General features: G+C 41.4%; 1 protein-coding gene across 2 annotated transcripts in view; it reads left to right on the top strand.

The window, feature by feature from the left end:
* KDM3B (lysine demethylase 3B) overlaps positions 1 to 18,950 on the top strand; it is a 57,004-nt gene that overhangs the window by 24,132 nt on the left and 13,922 nt on the right. Inside the window, exons 6-12 of one of the 2 annotated variants that reach the window (XM_037147530.2) lie at positions 852 to 926; positions 3,607 to 4,206; positions 7,722 to 8,961; positions 9,803 to 10,004; positions 12,967 to 13,181; positions 14,129 to 14,281; positions 17,343 to 17,450. In XM_037147530.2, the coding sequence (XP_037003425.2) occupies positions 852 to 926; positions 3,607 to 4,206; positions 7,722 to 8,961; positions 9,803 to 10,004; positions 12,967 to 13,181; positions 14,129 to 14,281; positions 17,343 to 17,450 (2,593 nt within the window). The remainder of the gene's footprint in view (positions 1 to 851; positions 927 to 3,606; positions 4,207 to 7,721; positions 8,962 to 9,802; positions 10,005 to 12,966; positions 13,182 to 14,128; positions 14,282 to 17,342; positions 17,451 to 18,950) is intronic. The other variant, XM_053666483.1, reaches the window with a different exon arrangement.

The following is an 18,950-nucleotide window of genomic DNA, read 5'->3' as shown; positions in this document are numbered from 1 at the left end:
CGATCCATTGCCTATTGTATGCATCCTGATTGGGGATCAAACCCTCAACCTAGTTATATGCCCTGACTGGGGGGTTGAACCCTTAACCTTTTGGTGCATGAGGCAAAAATTCAACCAACTAAGCTGAGCCCCTCAGCCAGGGCTGCCTTGTCCTTTTTTTTTTAAGCATTTTTAAAATTTAATTATTGTTCAAGTACAGTTTTCTGTCTTTTACTCCCATCCCAGCTTCCCAGCCCACCCCCCCAGTGCTCCCCACCTCCCTCCCATTTCCACCCCCTTAGTTTTTGTCCATGTGTCCTTTTGCCTTGTCCTTTTAAAATAGATGCATACTATTCCATTGGATGGTTATGTCATGACTAATTTACTGGTAATCAAAAATTGATGGACATTTTAATCAATGCAAGTATTTTCAGTAATACAAATAATGCTGCAGTGAATTATCCTTGAACAACACTCTTTCACATTATTTATTGGGATAAATTCCTAGGTCTGGAAATCTTTTATTCTTTAATAGTAGAGTGGCGCTTTTAATCATTGATTCTGAAGGTTTTTGATTTCTGTAATGTACAGAATAGGAAGGTTTTTAGAGGTACAGAATTTGAAATTAACATCCTTAAAAGAGACCCAAATACTATAAGGCTTACCCTAGTCCATACCTTGTTTCAGATGTTGTTATCTACCGATAGGATAGTAATGATCCCTGCTGTGGTAGTGCTTTTATTCTACTCTGGGAATAGAAATACAAAAATAATTATGCAGATTAGAAAAATACATAATTGTGTCTTTGGTAGACAACATATTAAATCTTTTTCCCTCTTTTTCATATTATCTGTTACCTGCTCCTAATGTAGAGTGGTGAGATCAAGTCTGTAGATCCTAGACTGATTCACGTGATGCTGATGGATACTTCATCACCTCAGAGCGAGGTACAGTAATGGACTGAGTCTATGAGCAGACTTGGGAGCTTGCTTTATATTATTATGTAGATTTCTTATGTGTGTATTTTCCATGGACACCCTTTGGATTTCATCTCTGGCCACTGTACTTTTCTTGCTTTTTTCAGTCTTGCCTAGTTACATGAGGATAGATAGTCTCAAGAGAAAGACTTAGGCTGAGCAAACCCTTTTAATAATGGTTATGTCGTCTAGCCGGCTTCAAATCCATAGCCTAACTCTTTCTTCTTACTTTCTTTTAGGACAGGTATATTTGAAAGGTACAGTAGACAGTTAAAGTTGTAATAAGCAGTAGTAATATTCATGGCCTACCCAGTAATAAGACATGGAGAAGAAGCTATATCCTTTTTTTCTTTCCACTTAAGTGGTAGTGAGCTCCAGGGAAATCTGAGATTCCATATCCCAAGAAGATGAAATAAAACAAGTGCCTAGTTCTGTGCTCAGCACACAGTAAATTATTCTACAATTACTGTGAACCAGTCCAACTCTTGTTCATTCAAAATTATCATAGCCCCAAAAAGATACATTATGAATCAGTACCTAAACCAGTCAAGGGATCTTTTGTGATTTTTCTTCAGTAGGACATGGACTAGGATGACCAACTGTCCACATACATATTCTTCATAATCTCTTAGCACCTCTAGAATATTGCTGTTTTGGCCACTCTTGCTAAGTATAGAGTTTTTCCTCATTGTCTTTATCTAGTCATTCTTGACTTCATAAAATAAGAGAAGGGTAGGGAAAGAAGAATCAAGATTAAATTTATTAGATCTTTACTCCATGTTACCACAAATAGGATAAATGTCTTGACTGTGTTTACATGGCTGAAAACACCTGTTACTTTGATGGTGTATTGGGCCCCTTTTTTATTCCCTTCCTTATTTCATTTATTCATTTATTATGTGCCAGGTACTGTTAAGCTGGCCAGATATAGCTGAAGAGTCACTGGTCTCAGTGTCCTAGGCTGTCTACTCACATGTGAGTAGCTCACCGTAAGTAGGAATACATATAAGTTGTTGCTCAGGGAGGTTGCTATGAGCCAGGCTCTGCAAGTTGGCCCGATGAGTCAGAGGTGAGATCGATCCGTGGTTTCCAGTAATAGATTTTGATTTCTTTCCTTTTCAGCTTTGCTATGATATGACTGTCTTCTTAGCTAGCAAAGCATAATTATTATTGACAGTTCTGCCAAGTTTTACAGTAACCCTTCTTAGAGATTCGCCTTATTTCTTAAATGATGAGTAAGCAAGAAAGGAGAGATTTCACTGATCATATACTTCTGTAGTTTACAACAGTAGAAACTGAGCAGTGAACAAGAGCTAAAAAAGTTTTCAAAAATCAAGTGAAAACAGTTCCTAGCAAACAGAAACAGTTCTTAAATGAAGGATTAAAAAACTTAGATTAATGTTACCAAAAGTATGGGAGAAACAAAGAAATTTGGGCTTTGGTTAAAAATTATAGAAGGAAATTATAGGAGAAAAGATGGAAATGAAGGCAGCAAAGAAAAAAAAGAAAAATACAGGAACTAGAACTGGCTTAAGAAATACAAAATTGGAAACAGTTTGTTATAACACCTATAATAATGATTACAACAAAGATTTGGATCTGCACAAAGAATCTAAATATTCCAGGGCAAAAGGAGTATATTTATTAAGTTGGATAATATTAACAGCTAACTAACTGTGTGACAATAGCTTATTGCCACCCTAACATGTTATCGCCAAATTAAACTATGTGAAAGTTACCCGAATAAAGCTAAAATGATTACCTGCCTTATGGTGGAATACTAGTCTAACAATGTTCCAGATACAAGTCCTTGCTGCACAAATGTTGCTTGAGAAAATGTTAGCTGTGTCCCAAACCTCTCTTCCTTTATCCTTCTCAGGGAAGAAAATAGGAATTGCCTCTTCTAACCTGTATCTTTTAAGGTTATCTGGCCTCTCAAATAAGGTACAAGTAAGGTTTCATGAGATGGGCTGAAATTATTGAAAGAGCTAAGAGATTTAACTATATGCTATGTGGTAGCTGCCTTTTTTTTTTTTTTTTTGCTTTCCTCTGTCTAATGCTTTTAAATAAGATCTGGAGATTGTTTGCATCTTTGCATCTTTGTAGTGTCTATAAGAGCAATCCAAACTTGTCTCTATTGGGCTCACTTTTCCTTTGGTCACAGACTCATAAATGTTAGTTTTCCTATTGTTGTCATCAGTTTTTCCTGACTTCTAGAGGAGGAGATTTTATTTCAATATTTGAAATGCTGTGACTGTCAAACAAGGAGATAAATATGAAATAAAGACTTTTTAAAATAAAGGGGCAAATGAGCTCCTAACCTAGCTTTGGCAGTCTATTTTGTAAAAGAAATTTCACAAATGTTTAAAACCATCCTTCATTTGAGGAAGTAGTACATTTTATTTAAGGGAAGGTTTGCCAAGTGAGTTAATCTCTAGTGACCATTGTCTTGAGTATGTGTGTATAAATTGAGTCACAGGAAGATTGGAGCTTTTTGACAAAGGGGGTGTCTTAGAGTTGGCATTAGAACTTGGCCATCTGTGCCTACTTTGATTTTCTGCTTCTAGAGATGGGAAAGAGCTAATGGTTTATGGTTTTCACAAGATGGAAAATCTCTTATAATAAATCTTTTTTGAATTTTGTTTTGTAGGGGGGTACGTTAAAAGCAGTAAAATCTTCCAAAGGAAAAAAGAAGAGAGAGAGCATAGAGGGGAAAGATGGCCGGAGGAGAAAAAGTGCTTCGGACTCTGGGTGTGACCCTGCATCAAAGAAATTAAAAGGAGACAGGGGTGAAGTAGACAGTAATGGGAGTGATGGAGGTGAGGTGAGCCGAGGCCCCTGGAAAGGAGGGACTGCCAGTGGAGAGCCAGGGCTGGACCAGAGAGCCAAGCAACCACCGACTACGTTTGTCCCCCAGATTAACCGCAACATTCGCTTTGCCACTTACACCAAAGAAAACGGCAGGACTCTGGTGGTACAGGATGAGCCTGTAGGTGGGGATACACCTATACCTTTTACTCCATATTCTACAGCCACAGGTCAGACGCCTTTGGCCCCAGAGGTAGGTGGGACTGAAAGCAAAGAGGCAGGAAAAACACTGGAACAAGTTGGCCAGGGCATGGTGGCTTCAGCAGTTGTGGTCACTACTGCCAGCTCTACACCAACCACGGTGAGGATCTCAGACACTGGCCTTGCAGCAGGGGCTGGGCCCGAAAAACAGAAAGGCAGCCGGTCGCAGGTCCTAGGAGAGGTGAGTTGTTTCGGGGGCAGATATGCAAGATTTGGGTTCACTCCTGCACCCTGCTTTCTTGGTAACACATTACAAGGCACCTTAAATGCCACGGGGAAGGAGTGTTTCTGAGATATGCTTAAATTGAACTCTGGATAGTCCTTTACTGCTCATTGGGCAAATGTGTATATTTTAATAACTTTATTAGCTCTTAAAAGTCACCTGAACAATTAGGCTAATCAAAACTGATTATATAACCCAATTTAATGAGGTGTTAAGATAGATCTTTTTCATTCAGTTACCTATTTAGTTCAAGTACTGGTTGATCCTCTACCAAGCCTATGAGAGGCAAGGTTCACGAATTACAGTGTTGGTAACAGTAGCACTATAATTAAGGCTGTGCGAAAACTACTATTACCAACTTATCTTTAGTTGTCCATTTTCTATGATATTTTCCCTTGAGGTTGGACCCCATGATTTGATATGGCTGTAGTTTTTTTTCCTTAATCATCATCTGAGGATTTGTTTTTATTGATTTTAACTGATATGCACGTATTATTGCTGAAATGGAACTTTTGGTAAATACACAAATTGACATTAAGTTCACTCCCCAATGAAACTTGAAATAATATCAAAATCAGTTTTTACAGTCTTCATACAGACTCTCGTTCCAATTACCAAAATCATATGGTTTATGATGCTAGCCCTAGCTTTTTCAAGCTGGAATATGAAATACTACATTATTTTTTAAAGTATGTGTAGGAAACTACTGTGTGCTAAGTACCATATGTATAAATAAAGAACCGAAATCTCTATTTGAAGGAGCTCACATCCTAAAATGGAATCATTTAACTATAACAATGCCAGATGAAACATGGCATATACATTTCATCTGATTTCTTCCTCTCCCTAGAAAATACAGTTTATTAATCGCTAGCGTGCAGGGATGAGGAAGGAGGTGAAATGTCCAGGCAGAAGAGAAGACGGCCTGTAAATGCAAATTTCACTCTGTGCATGGTTTATGCTCTAGTACTTGACCAGCATTCCCAAAGAGAACTAGGTGAGGGTCTCGTGGATTTCCAGTGTGTGTCATCATAGTGCCCAAATTAATTCAAATAAATGCCGTATCAGAGGCAGTGTGGACGAAAATGGGGGATTACAAAATAGACCAAATTTTAGGTGCTACAAGAAAAAGTTCCACTGAAGGCTATCATTCAGTGGAATGATACTCACTTTGCTACTCTTGGGAGTAGCAAATCTGAATAGATGAATTTTGGGCTCAAAGGGCATTTTTCAGACAGGTTGGAGAAATTTCTGTGACTACATCAGTAATTTTGCTGATCTGTCAACATAGATATTCTCCTTGGGGGTAGGATTTAAAAATACAGGTACAGATGTTTCCCTTACGATGTCAAATCTAAAATAGGAACACAACCCCTACCCAGGAAACTCCTTGCCCTAAAAATTGAGTTGAAATCGGTTTGTCAACACTTTTGTATAAGAAAAGGATTTGGAATTTAATCATTTGAAGGAAAATGAAAGATCATCCAAATTGTTCTTCATTCATGTGTGTATTTATTTTTAAAGGGTAACTTTAGTGGTGAAACCTGAGCTACCCATGCTGGTTCCTTGCAGTCATGCAGGTGTCAAGGCTCCTGGCCAAATCCTGCTGATGAAGCAACTGCAAAGCCTCAGAGCTGTGTCTGTCTGTTCTCTTCTTTCTTGTTGGAGGGGGTTTAAGTCAATGGTAGTTGATGAGTGGGAAGGAAAAGAAAAGAAAGCAGAATTATGAACTCTTAAAATGCCCTGAAACTGTCTCTATAGCAAATGTCAACTGGAGGCAACCCAGGGGAGCCCGCCTTGTTCTCATGCCTCTGTGCCTCCATCTTAAAACTCCATCTTGTTTTTTTGTTACTTTTTTAACATAGCTCTTTCATATCTGGAACTTATTTTTTAAAGATTTTGTTTATTTATTTTTAGAGAGAGGGAAAGGTTGGGAGAGGGGTGCACGAGGAACAAATATGTAGTTGCCCCTCATACACCCCTACTGAGGACCTGGCCCACAACCCAGGCATGTGTCCTTCTGGGAATCGAACCAGCAACCCTTTGGTTTGCAGGCTGGTACTCAATTCCCTGAACTACACCAGCAAGGGCTAGAACTTTATTTTTTAATTGTGGTAAACTAACATAAAATTTACCATTTCAACCATTTAATGTGTATAGTACTGTGTCATTTAATACTTCCACAGTGTTGTGTACCCATGGCCATTATCCTAGTTTCAGAAATTTTCATCACTTCAGAAGGAAACATCATGTTTATTAAGCAGTCATGGAATAATTTATTTCCAGTGTTTTATTATTTTTTAAGATATTGTTTATTTATATTTAGAGAAAGGGAAAAAGAGGGAGAGAAACATCAACATGTGATTGGTTGCCTCTCACATGCCCCCAACTGGGGCCTGGCCTGCAACCCAGGCATGTGCCCTGACTGGGAATCAAACGGCAACCTTTCATTTTGCAGGCTGGCACTTAATCCACTGAGCCATACCAGCCAGAGCTATTCTTTCTTTTCTTTTCCTTCCTTCCTTCCTTCCTTCCTTCCTTCCTTCCTTCCTTCCTTCCTGTCAAATGCTAAAATCTGGGTTTTATTAAATTAACAAGTATTATATAAGTACTCATACCTGCCTATAGATGTTCCTGTGTATGTGAACAGTTGTATAATATATATGAAAGTGATCCCATCCTTCTTTATGCACATACAGAAGTTAACATTTTTAAGGTGAAAAAGAAAGTATTTTTTATTATTCAATTTGTTATCCTGAATGCTTTGTTTGGTGGGCACATCAGTATCTGTACCTTTCCTGGTTGGAGACTTGTTAGAGCCTAATGGTGGCACAAGTATTCAATAACCAGTGTGCCTTCTTTAATTTAACATCTTTAGGTTTAACTTTAATTGAAACAAATAGTCAATATTTAGGTTGACTTGGACCCATAAATAAATGCCCAAATTCTAAAAGGGTTCATTAATGTACAATGGGCTTGTTATGGGACTAAAGTCACCTTTGTAAGATGGGAAATTTATAATAGCTTACATAAATCAAAATTTTCATAATAGCTTCTAAGGTCATTGAGATAGATTAATATTACATGGTCACTTGGTATATTTTAAAGTAAAAGCTGATGTCTGCTCAGGAATCCTTTTCACCAGTTCCCTGGTAGAGCCATTATTTCCAAATAGATGCTTGGAAGCTTGCACAGACCCTAGTGCTGTGACAACCAATTGACTAACAATCAAGGGAATGGCAGAATGGATGACGTCTTGCTGTCTCTAGCTCACCTGGCTAAAGATGCCTGTGTGGTCTGTGACAGGTTTCTTCCCTGATGCTGATCAAATCTAGTTATAAGAGAAGTTTTAATGGAATTGTCAGAGAGAAAAATTATTTGGCCCATAAGAAATGTTTGCCTAGGTCCAAGAAAGCGATCATAAGGTTGTTAAGAGAAACTAGCATCACTAACTCAGGCTATCTTCTTTTCAGAATTCAAGAAATTCTATTCTGGCCTCTTCTGGATTTGGAGCATCTCTTCCAAGTTTATCACAACCTTTGACTTTTGGAAGTGGAAGGAACCAGTCCAATGGGGTTCTAGCCACAGAGAACAAATCTTTGGGCTTTTCTTTTGGCAGTAGCTCTGCGCCAGAGTCTCAGAAAGACTCTGATCTCTCCAAAAACTTGTTTTTTCAGTGCATGCCCCAAACTTTACCCACCAGTAACTACTTCACTACCGTTTCAGAGAGTTTGGCTGACGATTCCTCCAGTCGAGACTCATTCAAACAAAGCCTTGAGAGCCTATGTAAAGGCAGATCCACCCTTGGAGCAGACACTAAACCAGGCTCTAAGGCTGGCAGCTCTGTGGACCAGAAAGTGCCTACAGAGTCCATGCCCACCCTCACACCAGCCTTCCCACGGAGCCTCCTCAATGCCCGCACCCCAGAGAGTCATGAAAATCTATTTTTACAGCCCCCTAAACTGTCCCGGGAGGAGCCCTCTAACCCCTTCTTGGCATTTGTGGAGAAAGTTGAACATGGCCCTTTCAGCGGCTTTGCATCTCAGGCATCATCAGGTAGCTCTTCCTCTGCTACCACTGTCACCTCCAAGGCAGCACCCAGCTGGCCCGAGTCTCACTCCTCTTCAGATTCAGCATCTTTAGCAAAGAAGAAAACCCTCTTCATCACAACTGACTCCTCCAAACTGGTATCTGGTGTTCTGGGCTCAGCTCTTACCCCTGGGGGTCCAAGCCTCTCCGCCATGGGGAATGGCCGCTCCAGTTCGCCCACCAGCAGCCTCACCCAGCCCATTGAGATGCCTACTCTCTCCTCCAGCCCCACAGAGGAGAGGCCAACTGTGGGGCCTGGACAGCAGGACAATCCCCTCCTCAAAACCTTTACCAACGTGTTTGGCAGGCACCCAGGCAGCTTTCTGTCCTCCCCAGTAGATTTTTCACAGGAGAACAAAGCTCCTTTTGAAGCTGTGAAAAGGTTCTCGCTGGATGAGCGAAGCTTGGCTTGCAGACAGGACTCAGACTCCAGCACCAACAGTGACCTGTCAGATTTAAGCGACTCTGAGGAGCAGCTGCAGGCCAAGACTGGCCTGAAGGGGATTCCAGAGCACCTGATGGGGAAGCTGGGCCCCAGTGGGGAGCGCAGCGCTGAGCTGTTACTGGGCAAAAGCAAAGGGAAGCAGGCCCCCAAGGGCCGGCCTCGGACGGCACCCCTGAAAGGTGATCCTGCTGGGGCTGTACCTGGGCTTGGCTCCGGCACTAACCTTGAATACCTGTTGTGCTTTTGGGCAGCAGAGGCCCTCCCTTTGATGGAAAGTTCTATAATCTCATAGAGTTACATAGCCAAGAGGGCCTAACAGAGGCTCCTCATTAGACCTGTTGCAGGGCAGGATTGCATCTGAATCAGCACTCTAAGAGAGGTGTCTGCTCCGCGTTATGGTAGTCCCACGGGGGAAGAGTCTCAATCTTCCATGGTAGTCTGTTCAGGAACTCTTTCCTTGTGTCTTTCTCATTCTTTTCTGCTTCCTGTTGGCCCACCCTCTACTCACTGCTCACTATGCTTCTCTCTGGCACATATGTGAGGTTGTAATGCCCTTTCCAAAAGCTTAATTAAATCCTATTGTATGAGGTTATGGTCCAGAAGTGTGTAAGAGCTGATGGGAAAAAAAGTCTGGTGATAAAAGTAGCTGTTGTCATTAGGAACTGGTATCTTGTGGGAGCTTGATTCGAAGAGTCCTTGATTAGAACAGTCATATACTGAGGGGCCAGGGACAGGTGGGGCTACCATTTGCCTTCTTGGGTTTTCCTCACCCGTGCCCAGAGTTGTTCACTCTAATGGGCCACTTCCTTCAAATTCTCCATGGACCTTAGCTCCAAAGTGAAGCCTTTTTGCTCCTTCTGCTCCCTTTCTGTCAAGGATGGACCTGATGGGCACATGCCCAAGCAGTGCATAGAGAGGTGGCCCAGGTCAGAACAAGTATCTATCCTCCAAAGGATCATGTTATTAAATCTCATTTATACCTGTCATAACCAACTGTTTCACCTTTCTCCCTTGCCACAGTTGGCCAGTCAGTCCTGAAAGATGTTAGCAAAGTGAAGAAGCTGAAGCAGTCCGGAGAGCCCTTCCTGCAGGATGGGTCCTGCATCAATGTAGCCCCTCACCTGCACAAGTGTCGTGAGTGCCGCCTGGAGCGGTATCGGAAGTTTAAGGAACAGGAGCAAGACGATTCCACTGTGGCCTGCCGCTTCTTTCACTTCCGGAGGTACCTGAACTTCTCTCTTTGTCTCCTTCCCAGTTTCCATTAATGATACATAACTCCCACTGTTTTTCTGAATCTGTGAGTATATCTCACCATCTTCCTCTTTGTTTTCGTTACCTCTCTGCTCTCAGTCTCTGCTGAGGCTCTTCCACAGTAGACACTTAGTTGTTTGGATTGTAAAATGACATGTGGCTTTGTCCTTAGAGAATTGAAGCTGAATAGTCTCAGCTGTCAGCCCCTGACTTACACTGAGTTATTCCTAACTCGGGTTCCATTTGAAACCAGCGGTATAAGCGAGCTCCATTTTGGATTATGAGTCTGCCTGACCACTTACTCCACTCTTCAGCACTAAAGTAACTTAAGTCCGCTGGAAAGAAGGGGAAGTATGATTAGGAGGTAATATGACTCATCTTTGAAAAGAGAGAGCCGATGAAAATCCTAGGAATATCTTCTGCTTTTACCAAACAACAGCTATTTAGTCACTTCTGCTCAATAAACTTAGATGAGGAATTTCTTCTAAGTGATCTTCCAAGAAATTTTAATATTTTAAATAAAGAAATCCAAATGGTTTAGCCACACATGTAGATTCAATTGTTCAGCAAATGTTTTAGATTTTATTTATTTATTTTTTTTAGAGAGAGGGAAAGGGAGGGAGAAAGAGAGGGAAAGAAACATCAGTGTGTGGTTGCCTCTCACACACCCCCCACTGGGGACCTGGCCTGCAACCCAAGCATGTGCCCTAGACTGGGAATTAAACCGGCAATGCTTTGATTTGCACTCAGTCCACTGAGCCACACCAGCCAGGGCTTATTCAGCAAGTGTTTATTGAATATATCATGTGTGCTAGTCATTGTTCTGGACACTGAGGATTAAACAGTGCACAAAACCATCAAATTCCAGGCCTTGGGAGGTTTGCATTGTAGTTAGGGAGGCAGAGAACAAATAAGAAAAAAAGGTTAAATATATGGTATGCCAGCTGATATTAACTATGAGAAAAATAAAGAAGGGAAAAGGGATTGAAATGTGGGGGGAAGCTAGAGAGGCTACAGTTTTAAGTAAAATGATTTGAGAAAGTGAGATTTGAGCACTGACCTGAAGGAGGTGAGGGAACGAGCCACACATTTTTCTGGGGGACAGGTATTCCAGGTAAAGGGCACGACAAGAGCAACTGTCTTGAGACTGGAGTGTGCTGGTGTGTTTATGCAGCTAGGGTAACTGAAATAGAGTGTGTCAGGGAGAAAAGGAGTTGAGGGCAAAGAGTTAATGAGTGGTTCCGATTTTAAAGGGCTACTCTAAGGGCTTTGGGTTTTATGTCGAAATAAGTCATTGGAAGTTTGGAACTGATGAGTGACACTGATGAATGTTTTAAAGGAGCACTGTGACTACCTTTTTGAGAATAGATTATATTGAGGCAAAGGCAGAGAGAAAAGGCTGTTGGAATCATCTAAGTGAGAAATGGCGATTTGGTGCAGGGAGGTAGCAACAGAGGTGATGAGAAGTGGATGATTTAAGGATATATATTGAAGATGGAGTCCACATGATTTTCTGATGGGTTAGATGTGGAGTATTAAAGAAAGAAAGGAGTCTGCGGCCTCTGGCCTGAAAACGGGGAAAATGAAATTTGCTCATGAGGAGATTTCTCAAGGAAAAGCAGGTTTGGGAAGGAAAATGGGGAGCTTTAATTTGGGCATGTTATAGTTGGGGTGACAAATGGAGATGCTGAAAGGGCAGCTGGCTATACAACCCTGGAGGTGAGAAAAGAGATCCAAACTGGAGATAAGACTTTGGATGTCACAAAGTAGTTAAAACTATGGGTCTAACTGAGATCACTTAGGAATTTATATAGAGAAGAGAAGCAGTTTAAGAACTGAGTTTTAGAGCTCTCCAACATTTAGAGATGGGAAAGATGGGGATGGTAAAAGAGGCTGAGAAAGAACAGCCCATGAGGTATCCTGGAAGACAGCTGAAGAAAGTGTTCCCAGGAAGGAATACTGGACTGTGGCAAATGCTGCTGATTGGGTCAGGAAAGACAAGGACTGGACGTGGCCATTGGACTTAACAAGGGGGGATCACTTCGTCAAAGGCAGTTTTGGTGCATTGGTGGGGGAAAGTGGCGTGGGAGTGGATTAAGAGAAAATAAAAGGGAAAAGAACTAGAACTGGCAACAATCAATACAGACCAGTCTTTCAAGAAATTGCTGTAGCGAGCAAGTAAATTAAAGAGAATGTGGGGTCAAGAGGACTTTTGAGATACAAATTGTTAGAGGGTTTTTGAGATAGTAAAGTTCAAACTGACAGTGATTCAGCAGAGGGAAAAATAGAAGATGCAGAAGAGACAATTTGTGAAAAAGTATAGGTGGAAAGAGTGGTCTTCGCTGGGACCTAGTTCATTCATAGTAGATCAGATGGTGTACGTGGGGTCAGTTGCAGGAAGGTGTGGTGGTGGGCGTTTGTAGGAGCTCTCTTTTGGCTCTTTGTATTTTCTCAGTGGAATACTTAGCAAGGTCCTCATGGGGAAATTAATATTGGAGGTTTGAAAAGAAAGATGTCAACTAGACAGGCATCTAGGAGAGGAAGCGCACCAGGAAACTGTATTGTGACTGCCAGGCGATATTAAGGGCTCACCTGATACAGGTGGACATCAATTTAAAGTGTGACGATATGGCTTTGTGTTTTCTTCTGGTCAGTTACTCGTGGGGGCATAGATGTGAGAACAAGTGAGTGGAGAAACTGATAGACATTTGGTGGGACAGCTTTTTAAAGAACCCAGACCTACTAAGTATTAACAAACTTTCTGATTAGTGCAGAGAATGCATACTATATTGGTCAAATGTGATGAAAATTCTTAGACTGATTCCAGTTAAGTCTCATTTAGTTTCACTTAGGTACCAGGATTTTGGGTGTGTGTTAGTTTGCATGGCTGCTGCTCTTTACTGTGTATTTGACTGTCTGCCTTCTTGCCTCAGGTTGATCTTCACTCGAAAGGGGGTACTCCGTGTGGAGGGGTTCCTGAGTCCCCAGCAAAGTGACCCTGATGCCATGAACCTGTGGATTCCCTCTTCCTCCCTAGCAGAAGGGATAGACCTAGAAACCTCAAAATATATCCTGGCCAATGTTGGGGACCAGTTCTGTCAGCTCGTGATGTCCGAGAAGGAAGCCATGATGATGGTAGAGCCACACCGTAAGGCACCATCTTGCTCGTCTTCCCCACATTCCTAGTTGAAACCTTTGGGTTTTTTTGTTTTGTTTTGTTTTGTTTTCTTAAGATTTTATTTATTTTTAGAGAGAGGGAGAGGGAAAGCGAAGAAGAAAGAGAGAGAAACATCAGTGTGTGGTTGCCTCTCACATACGCCCCACTGAGGATCTGGCCTGCAACTCAAGCATGTGCCCTGACTAGGAATCAACCGACGACCCTTTGGTTCGCAGCCCACACTCAATCCACTGAGCTACACCAGCCAGGGCAAAACCTTAGTTTTCTTTTGCTTAAGGGGAAGAGTGGAAGCAGTGGCAGATGGCATGTTCTTTGGATGAATTAAGACTTCTCTGTAGCAAACTATAGAACTGAGGCCCTAATAGTATCCAGCAGACCTCATTTTTTTACCAAAAACACCTTCCCATGCTTGCCTTTACATTTTTGTAGCACAGCCTCCATATCAAGCATTTTGATCTCTGCGTGCGTTTGGTTCACTCTGAGTATTTTCAGTTTGCTTTGAACCACCTTGTGTCAGTAAGCGATGCTCTATGGTTTGTGCAGAGATGAAGTGCTACTGAGCGCCATCTTTCACACCTAGAACTCACGTTATTCAGGCACTTAGGATTCTTTCCATGTCTGTGAGACACCGGATTATATATCTAGGCGAAGGTAAGTTCTATGAAATTATTCCCTACTTTTCAAGAGAAGCATCCTCCTATTTCAAACTCCCCCAAATTGAAAATTTTACAGTATCTTAAGTAATAACCTGTGACATATGTTCAGAAATATTAGAAATTCCATATATTTTGTTTCTCATGAATGTTTGAGCTTTATTGCTGGACAAAATGACTTGAGTAGGAATCAGTGTGTCTGGGTCTTTTGCTGCTGTTCAGGAGAGTCAATACCAACAATACTTCCCTTCCTCTTCCCACCAGAGAAAGTGGCATGGAAGCGAGCAGTGCGTGGGGTACGAGAGATGTGTGATGTATGTGAAACAACTCTCTTCAACATCCACTGGGTTTGTCGCAAATGTGGATTTGGGGTCTGCCTTGACTGTTACCGGCTCAGGAAAAGCCGTCCACGCAGTGGTAAGCAAGTACTGTCCTTTGCAGTTCAAAAGGTAACTTGTCAAGGAGGGATGGCACTTGGAAATTGGAGCAAGAATGGGTTTGTGGGCCTTCATTAGCCTCTTAGCTTCGTTCACTAAAATTGCTAATATTTTAGCATCATTGGGAAGGCTAAAATAAACCAACAAGTGTTGTTGTTCATCTTCCCTTGTTCTGTTTTTAGTAACATCCTTACTGAGCTATAAGTTGTGTATTATAAAACTCACCCATTTAAAATATACAACTGAAAAGTTTTTAATATATTTTCAGGGTTGTGTATCTATCATTACTGTCTAATTACATTTCCATCATGTCATCACTCCCAAAGGTGGTGAAATGACTTGTTGCCATCAGTAGTTACTTCCCACTCCTTCCCCTCAGCCCTTGGTAACCACTGATCTACTTACTGTCTCTCTAGATTTGCCTATTCTGTACATGACATATAAATGGAACCATACAATATTTGGCTGTGTGTGATTGGCTGCTTTTCACTTAGCATACTGCTTTGAAGTTTCATCCGTGTCGTAGCACATATCAGTAATTCATCCATTTGTGCTGCCAAGTAATACTCCATTGTTTGGGCATACTGTCTTTGTTTATTCATTTATCAGTTCATGGGCATTTGGGTTGTTTTCACTTTTGGCTCTTACAAAGAGTGCCTCTATGAACATTTGTATAGAAGTTGTCATGTGAACCTATGTTTTTAATTCTTTTGAATATATACCTAAGAGTATAATTGCTGGTTCATATGACAGTTATATTTTAACTTTCAGAAACTGACCAAACTGTACTCCAAAATAGTTGTACAATTTTATAATTCTACCAGCAATGTATGAGGGTTCCAACTTTTCAACCAACACTTGCTATTGTCTGTCTGTTTTTTTTTTTAAGATTTTTAAAATTTATCTTTAGAGGGGAAGGGAAGGAGAGAGGGAGAGAAACATCAATGTATGGTTGCCTTTTGTGCATCCCCTGCTGGGAACTGGCCTGCAGGGAACCGGCGTGCAACCCAGGCATGTGCCTTGACTGGGAATTGAACCGCAATTGTCTGGTTCGCAGGCCCGTGCTCAATCCATTGAGCTACACCAGCCAGGGTTGTCTATTTTATTATAGCCATCATAGTGGCTTTGGGGTGGTAATTTGCTTTGATTTGCAAGATAATTTTGATTTGCATTTCCCTGATAACTAATGATATTTTCATGTGCTTTTTGGCCCTGTGTTTATCTTCTTTGGAGAAATGTTTATGCAAATCATTTGCTTCTTCACCTCTTCATTCTCCCATTTCAGAGATACAGTGTAACCATTGCAATGGTAGCCTAGGCTACTGGGATGTGAAACCCACTTCCATATGTTACTGCACCAGCTATGGTATCTTGGGGTAGTTACTTAACCCCTCAGAGTCTCAGTTTCCTTATCTATAAAATGAAGATAATATGAGTACTTCTCTCACAGCACTGTTGTGAGGTTTAAATGAAATAACGCAGGTAAAGTGATGAGCACAGGACCTGACACCCACTAGGTTCTGCATGTCAAGTAGCTGTTAGATATTCCACTCCTGCCCATGAATGATTAACTGCTGTAGGAATTGTCCTCCCACCATTAAAGCAAAAAACAAAACGAAAAAAAAAACCACACACAAGAAAATGAGACAAAATATGGGAAACCACAATTTCGGACATTGGGCAACAGGCAGTATGAGGCTGCAATCCCTGCGAGAAGGGAAGAAACAAAGTGAGCCCTGCAGCTGCCCCAGTTCAAGACCTGGAGGAGGTTTCCAGGCTACAGCACAGAGAAGGGCAGTTGAAACTGTTTGGCCGTCTCACTGAACTGAGAGAAACCAGCATCTGAGCAGAGGGAGGCAGAGTACTGAAGAAGTCACAGCTGCCTAGGGCCGAGAACACCGGATAGCTGCAAAGAGATCACCTCAATTTTTAGCTATAGAGCAGGGGTGTTGAACTCATTTTCACCGGGGGCCACATCAGCCTCGCAATTGCTTTCAAAGGTCTGAATGTAATTTTAGGACTGTATAAATGTAACTTTCTTAACTAGGGTCAAGGAGCTCGGCACTGCTGCCAGATAGAAACAAGGTGCCAGGCTGGATAAAACAAGGTGGGGGCCGGATTCGGCCCACAGGCCTTACGATTGCCACCTGCACTATAGAGTGATCTACATAGGCCTGAGATGAAAATCCTCAAGACTTTTCATTTTCAAAAAAGAACCTTTAGAAAGGAAGTGACTGAATAGTTTATAGAACTCACAATTCGTATTCCCACCAGCCAGAGCAGAGAGACACTGGGTAGAGTCCAAAAGGGTCACATCTTAGTAGTAGAGGAACTAGAAATACTAAACAGTGCTGACAGGAATACAAATTGCTACCATCACTTGGAAAACAGTATGACCATTTCTTATAAATTTAAACATAAACTTAACATAAGACCCAGCATCCCACTTCTAAGTACTTATAAAAGAAACTAAATCATGTCCATACAAAGACTTGTACTTGAATATTTGTAGCAGCTTTATTCCTAATAGCCAAAAATTGGAAACAATTTAAATGTCCACCAGCTGAACAAAATATGGTACATCCATACCTTGGCATACCACTCGGCCATAAAAAGGAATGGATTACTAGTACATGCTGCAGTATGAATGAATCTCAAGATCATGACGCTAAATAAGAGAAACCCAACACAAATGACTACCTACCGTATGCGTTCCAGTTGCATGAAATTCTAGGAAAAGAGTTAGAAAGTCGATCTGTGGTGCTCAGGGATTGAGATGGGGGTATTGACTGCAAAGAGTTCAAGGGAATTTTAGGCAGGGAGATGGAAATGTTCTATATCATAATTGTGGTAGTATTTATACAATTGTCTCATTGAATTTATTGTGTGTAAATTATATCTCAGTGAAGCAGATTTTTTTTAAAGTTAGCTATTAATCTTCTTAGGAGAATATTGGCCTTTATGGTCTGAAACTCTGACTCACCGAGAGTGATATACCTTGTGACCTCATAAAATAACTGAAGACATTTCATTTGTTTCAGAGACAGAAGAGATGGGTGATGAAGAGGTTTTCTCCTGGTTGAAATGTGCAAAGGGGCAGTCCCATGAACCAGAGAATCTAATGCCCACACAGATCATCCCTGGCACAGGTAAGGAGGTTCCTTTTTTAGAATTGGTGAAGTAGCCCTGGCTGGTGTAGCTCAGCGGATTGAGTGCGGGCCTGTGAACCCAAAGGATTGTGGTTTGATTCCCAGCAGGGGATGCACGAGAGGCAACCATACATTGATATTTCTCTCCCTCTCTCCTTCCCTTCCCCTCTAAAGATAAATAAATGCAATCTTTAAAAAACAGAAAAGAATTGGTAAAATAGTTTATCTCAGCCTGTTTTTTTAAGCCTCGCCAGATTTCTCTGAGAAGTTGAATTGTTAGATAGGTGTTAGGTTGTACGCAACCCCTGTACTTTGCTTCACCTTTCTGGTCAGAGAGCTTGGTTACTTTCCAGATACCATTTTACATCCCTATGGTAGGTAGGACCAGAACAGAAAAGGCTGATTCCCATGCTATCAGAGAGACCTTTGGTTTTAGGCTTGTAGAAGTCCAGCTGAAGCTAATCAAACCTCTTGAATCAGTGAAGAAGGCAGTTCAATAGTAGGAATAAATGGTCATTTTCTGTCACAGTCCCATTTTATTTCATTGATTCCTCCAGACAGTCTATTTCCAGCTTACACACTTCCACTAACACACATGCATTAAAGATGGCGAATCTGCCCTCACTGGTGTGGCTCAGTGGATTGAGCGCTGGCCTGCAAACTGAAAGGTCGCGGGTTGGATTCCCAGTCATGGCACATGCCTGGGTTGCAGGCCAGGTCCCTGGATGGGGTCCTGTGAGAGGCATCCGCTCGATGTTTCTCTCATTCTCTATCTCCCTCCTTTCCCCTCTCTCTAAAAATAAATAAACAAAGTATTTAAAGATGGGAATCTGAAAAATTACTGCCTATATTCTTCTCCACTAAAGAAAGATTTGGGAAGGAGGGCTGCTCCTGCATCCTTCATACCCACCCCAGTGCTTTCAGGCAGAAGCGCTCCCTGAGTGCAGTGGTAGGGTGCCTGCGCCCCGCTGGTCCAGGCATTGGTTAAAGGTTTGTGTAAGTAAAGGTAACATTGGTCTTCTTTTTCTCACTTTTTCTACTTGTTTGGTTTTTTTTTTACTTTTATTATTATTTTTTGGTATGACCTAAAGTATATAAATCTTAAGCATACATTTCAAAATATTTATATATTCTTCAACATTGAGAATTAAAAAGGCAGCAATTCACAGCTATCAACAACTAAATTAAAAAAAAACAAAATAGCCCTGGCTGGTTTGGTTCAGTGGATTGAGTGTGGGCCTGCTAAACCAAAGGGTTGCTAATTCAATCCCAGTCAGGGCACATACTTGGGTTATGGGCCAGGTCCCCAGTGGGGGGCACTCTAGAGTTAACCACACATTGATGTTTCTCTTTCTCCTTCTCTTCCCCTCTCTCTAAAAATAAATAGTTAAAAAAAAAACATATGCCACCTAAAGTTTTGCCTGGAGGATACCTTGTTAATGTTTATTAGAGGAGGGAAGAGAATGTAGCTTAGTGGTTATGAGTTCACAGAACTTCAGG

The sequence above is a fragment of the Artibeus jamaicensis genome, unplaced genomic scaffold (assembly GCF_021234435.1).
Source record: "Artibeus jamaicensis isolate MK-2021 breed Jamaican fruit bat unplaced genomic scaffold, CSHL_Jam_final contig_456, whole genome shotgun sequence".
NCBI classification, from domain to species: Eukaryota; Metazoa; Chordata; class Mammalia; order Chiroptera; family Phyllostomidae; genus Artibeus; species Artibeus jamaicensis.
The sequence above is the reverse complement of the archived record's forward strand: the minus strand, read 5'-3'. Positions and strand labels throughout refer to the sequence as shown.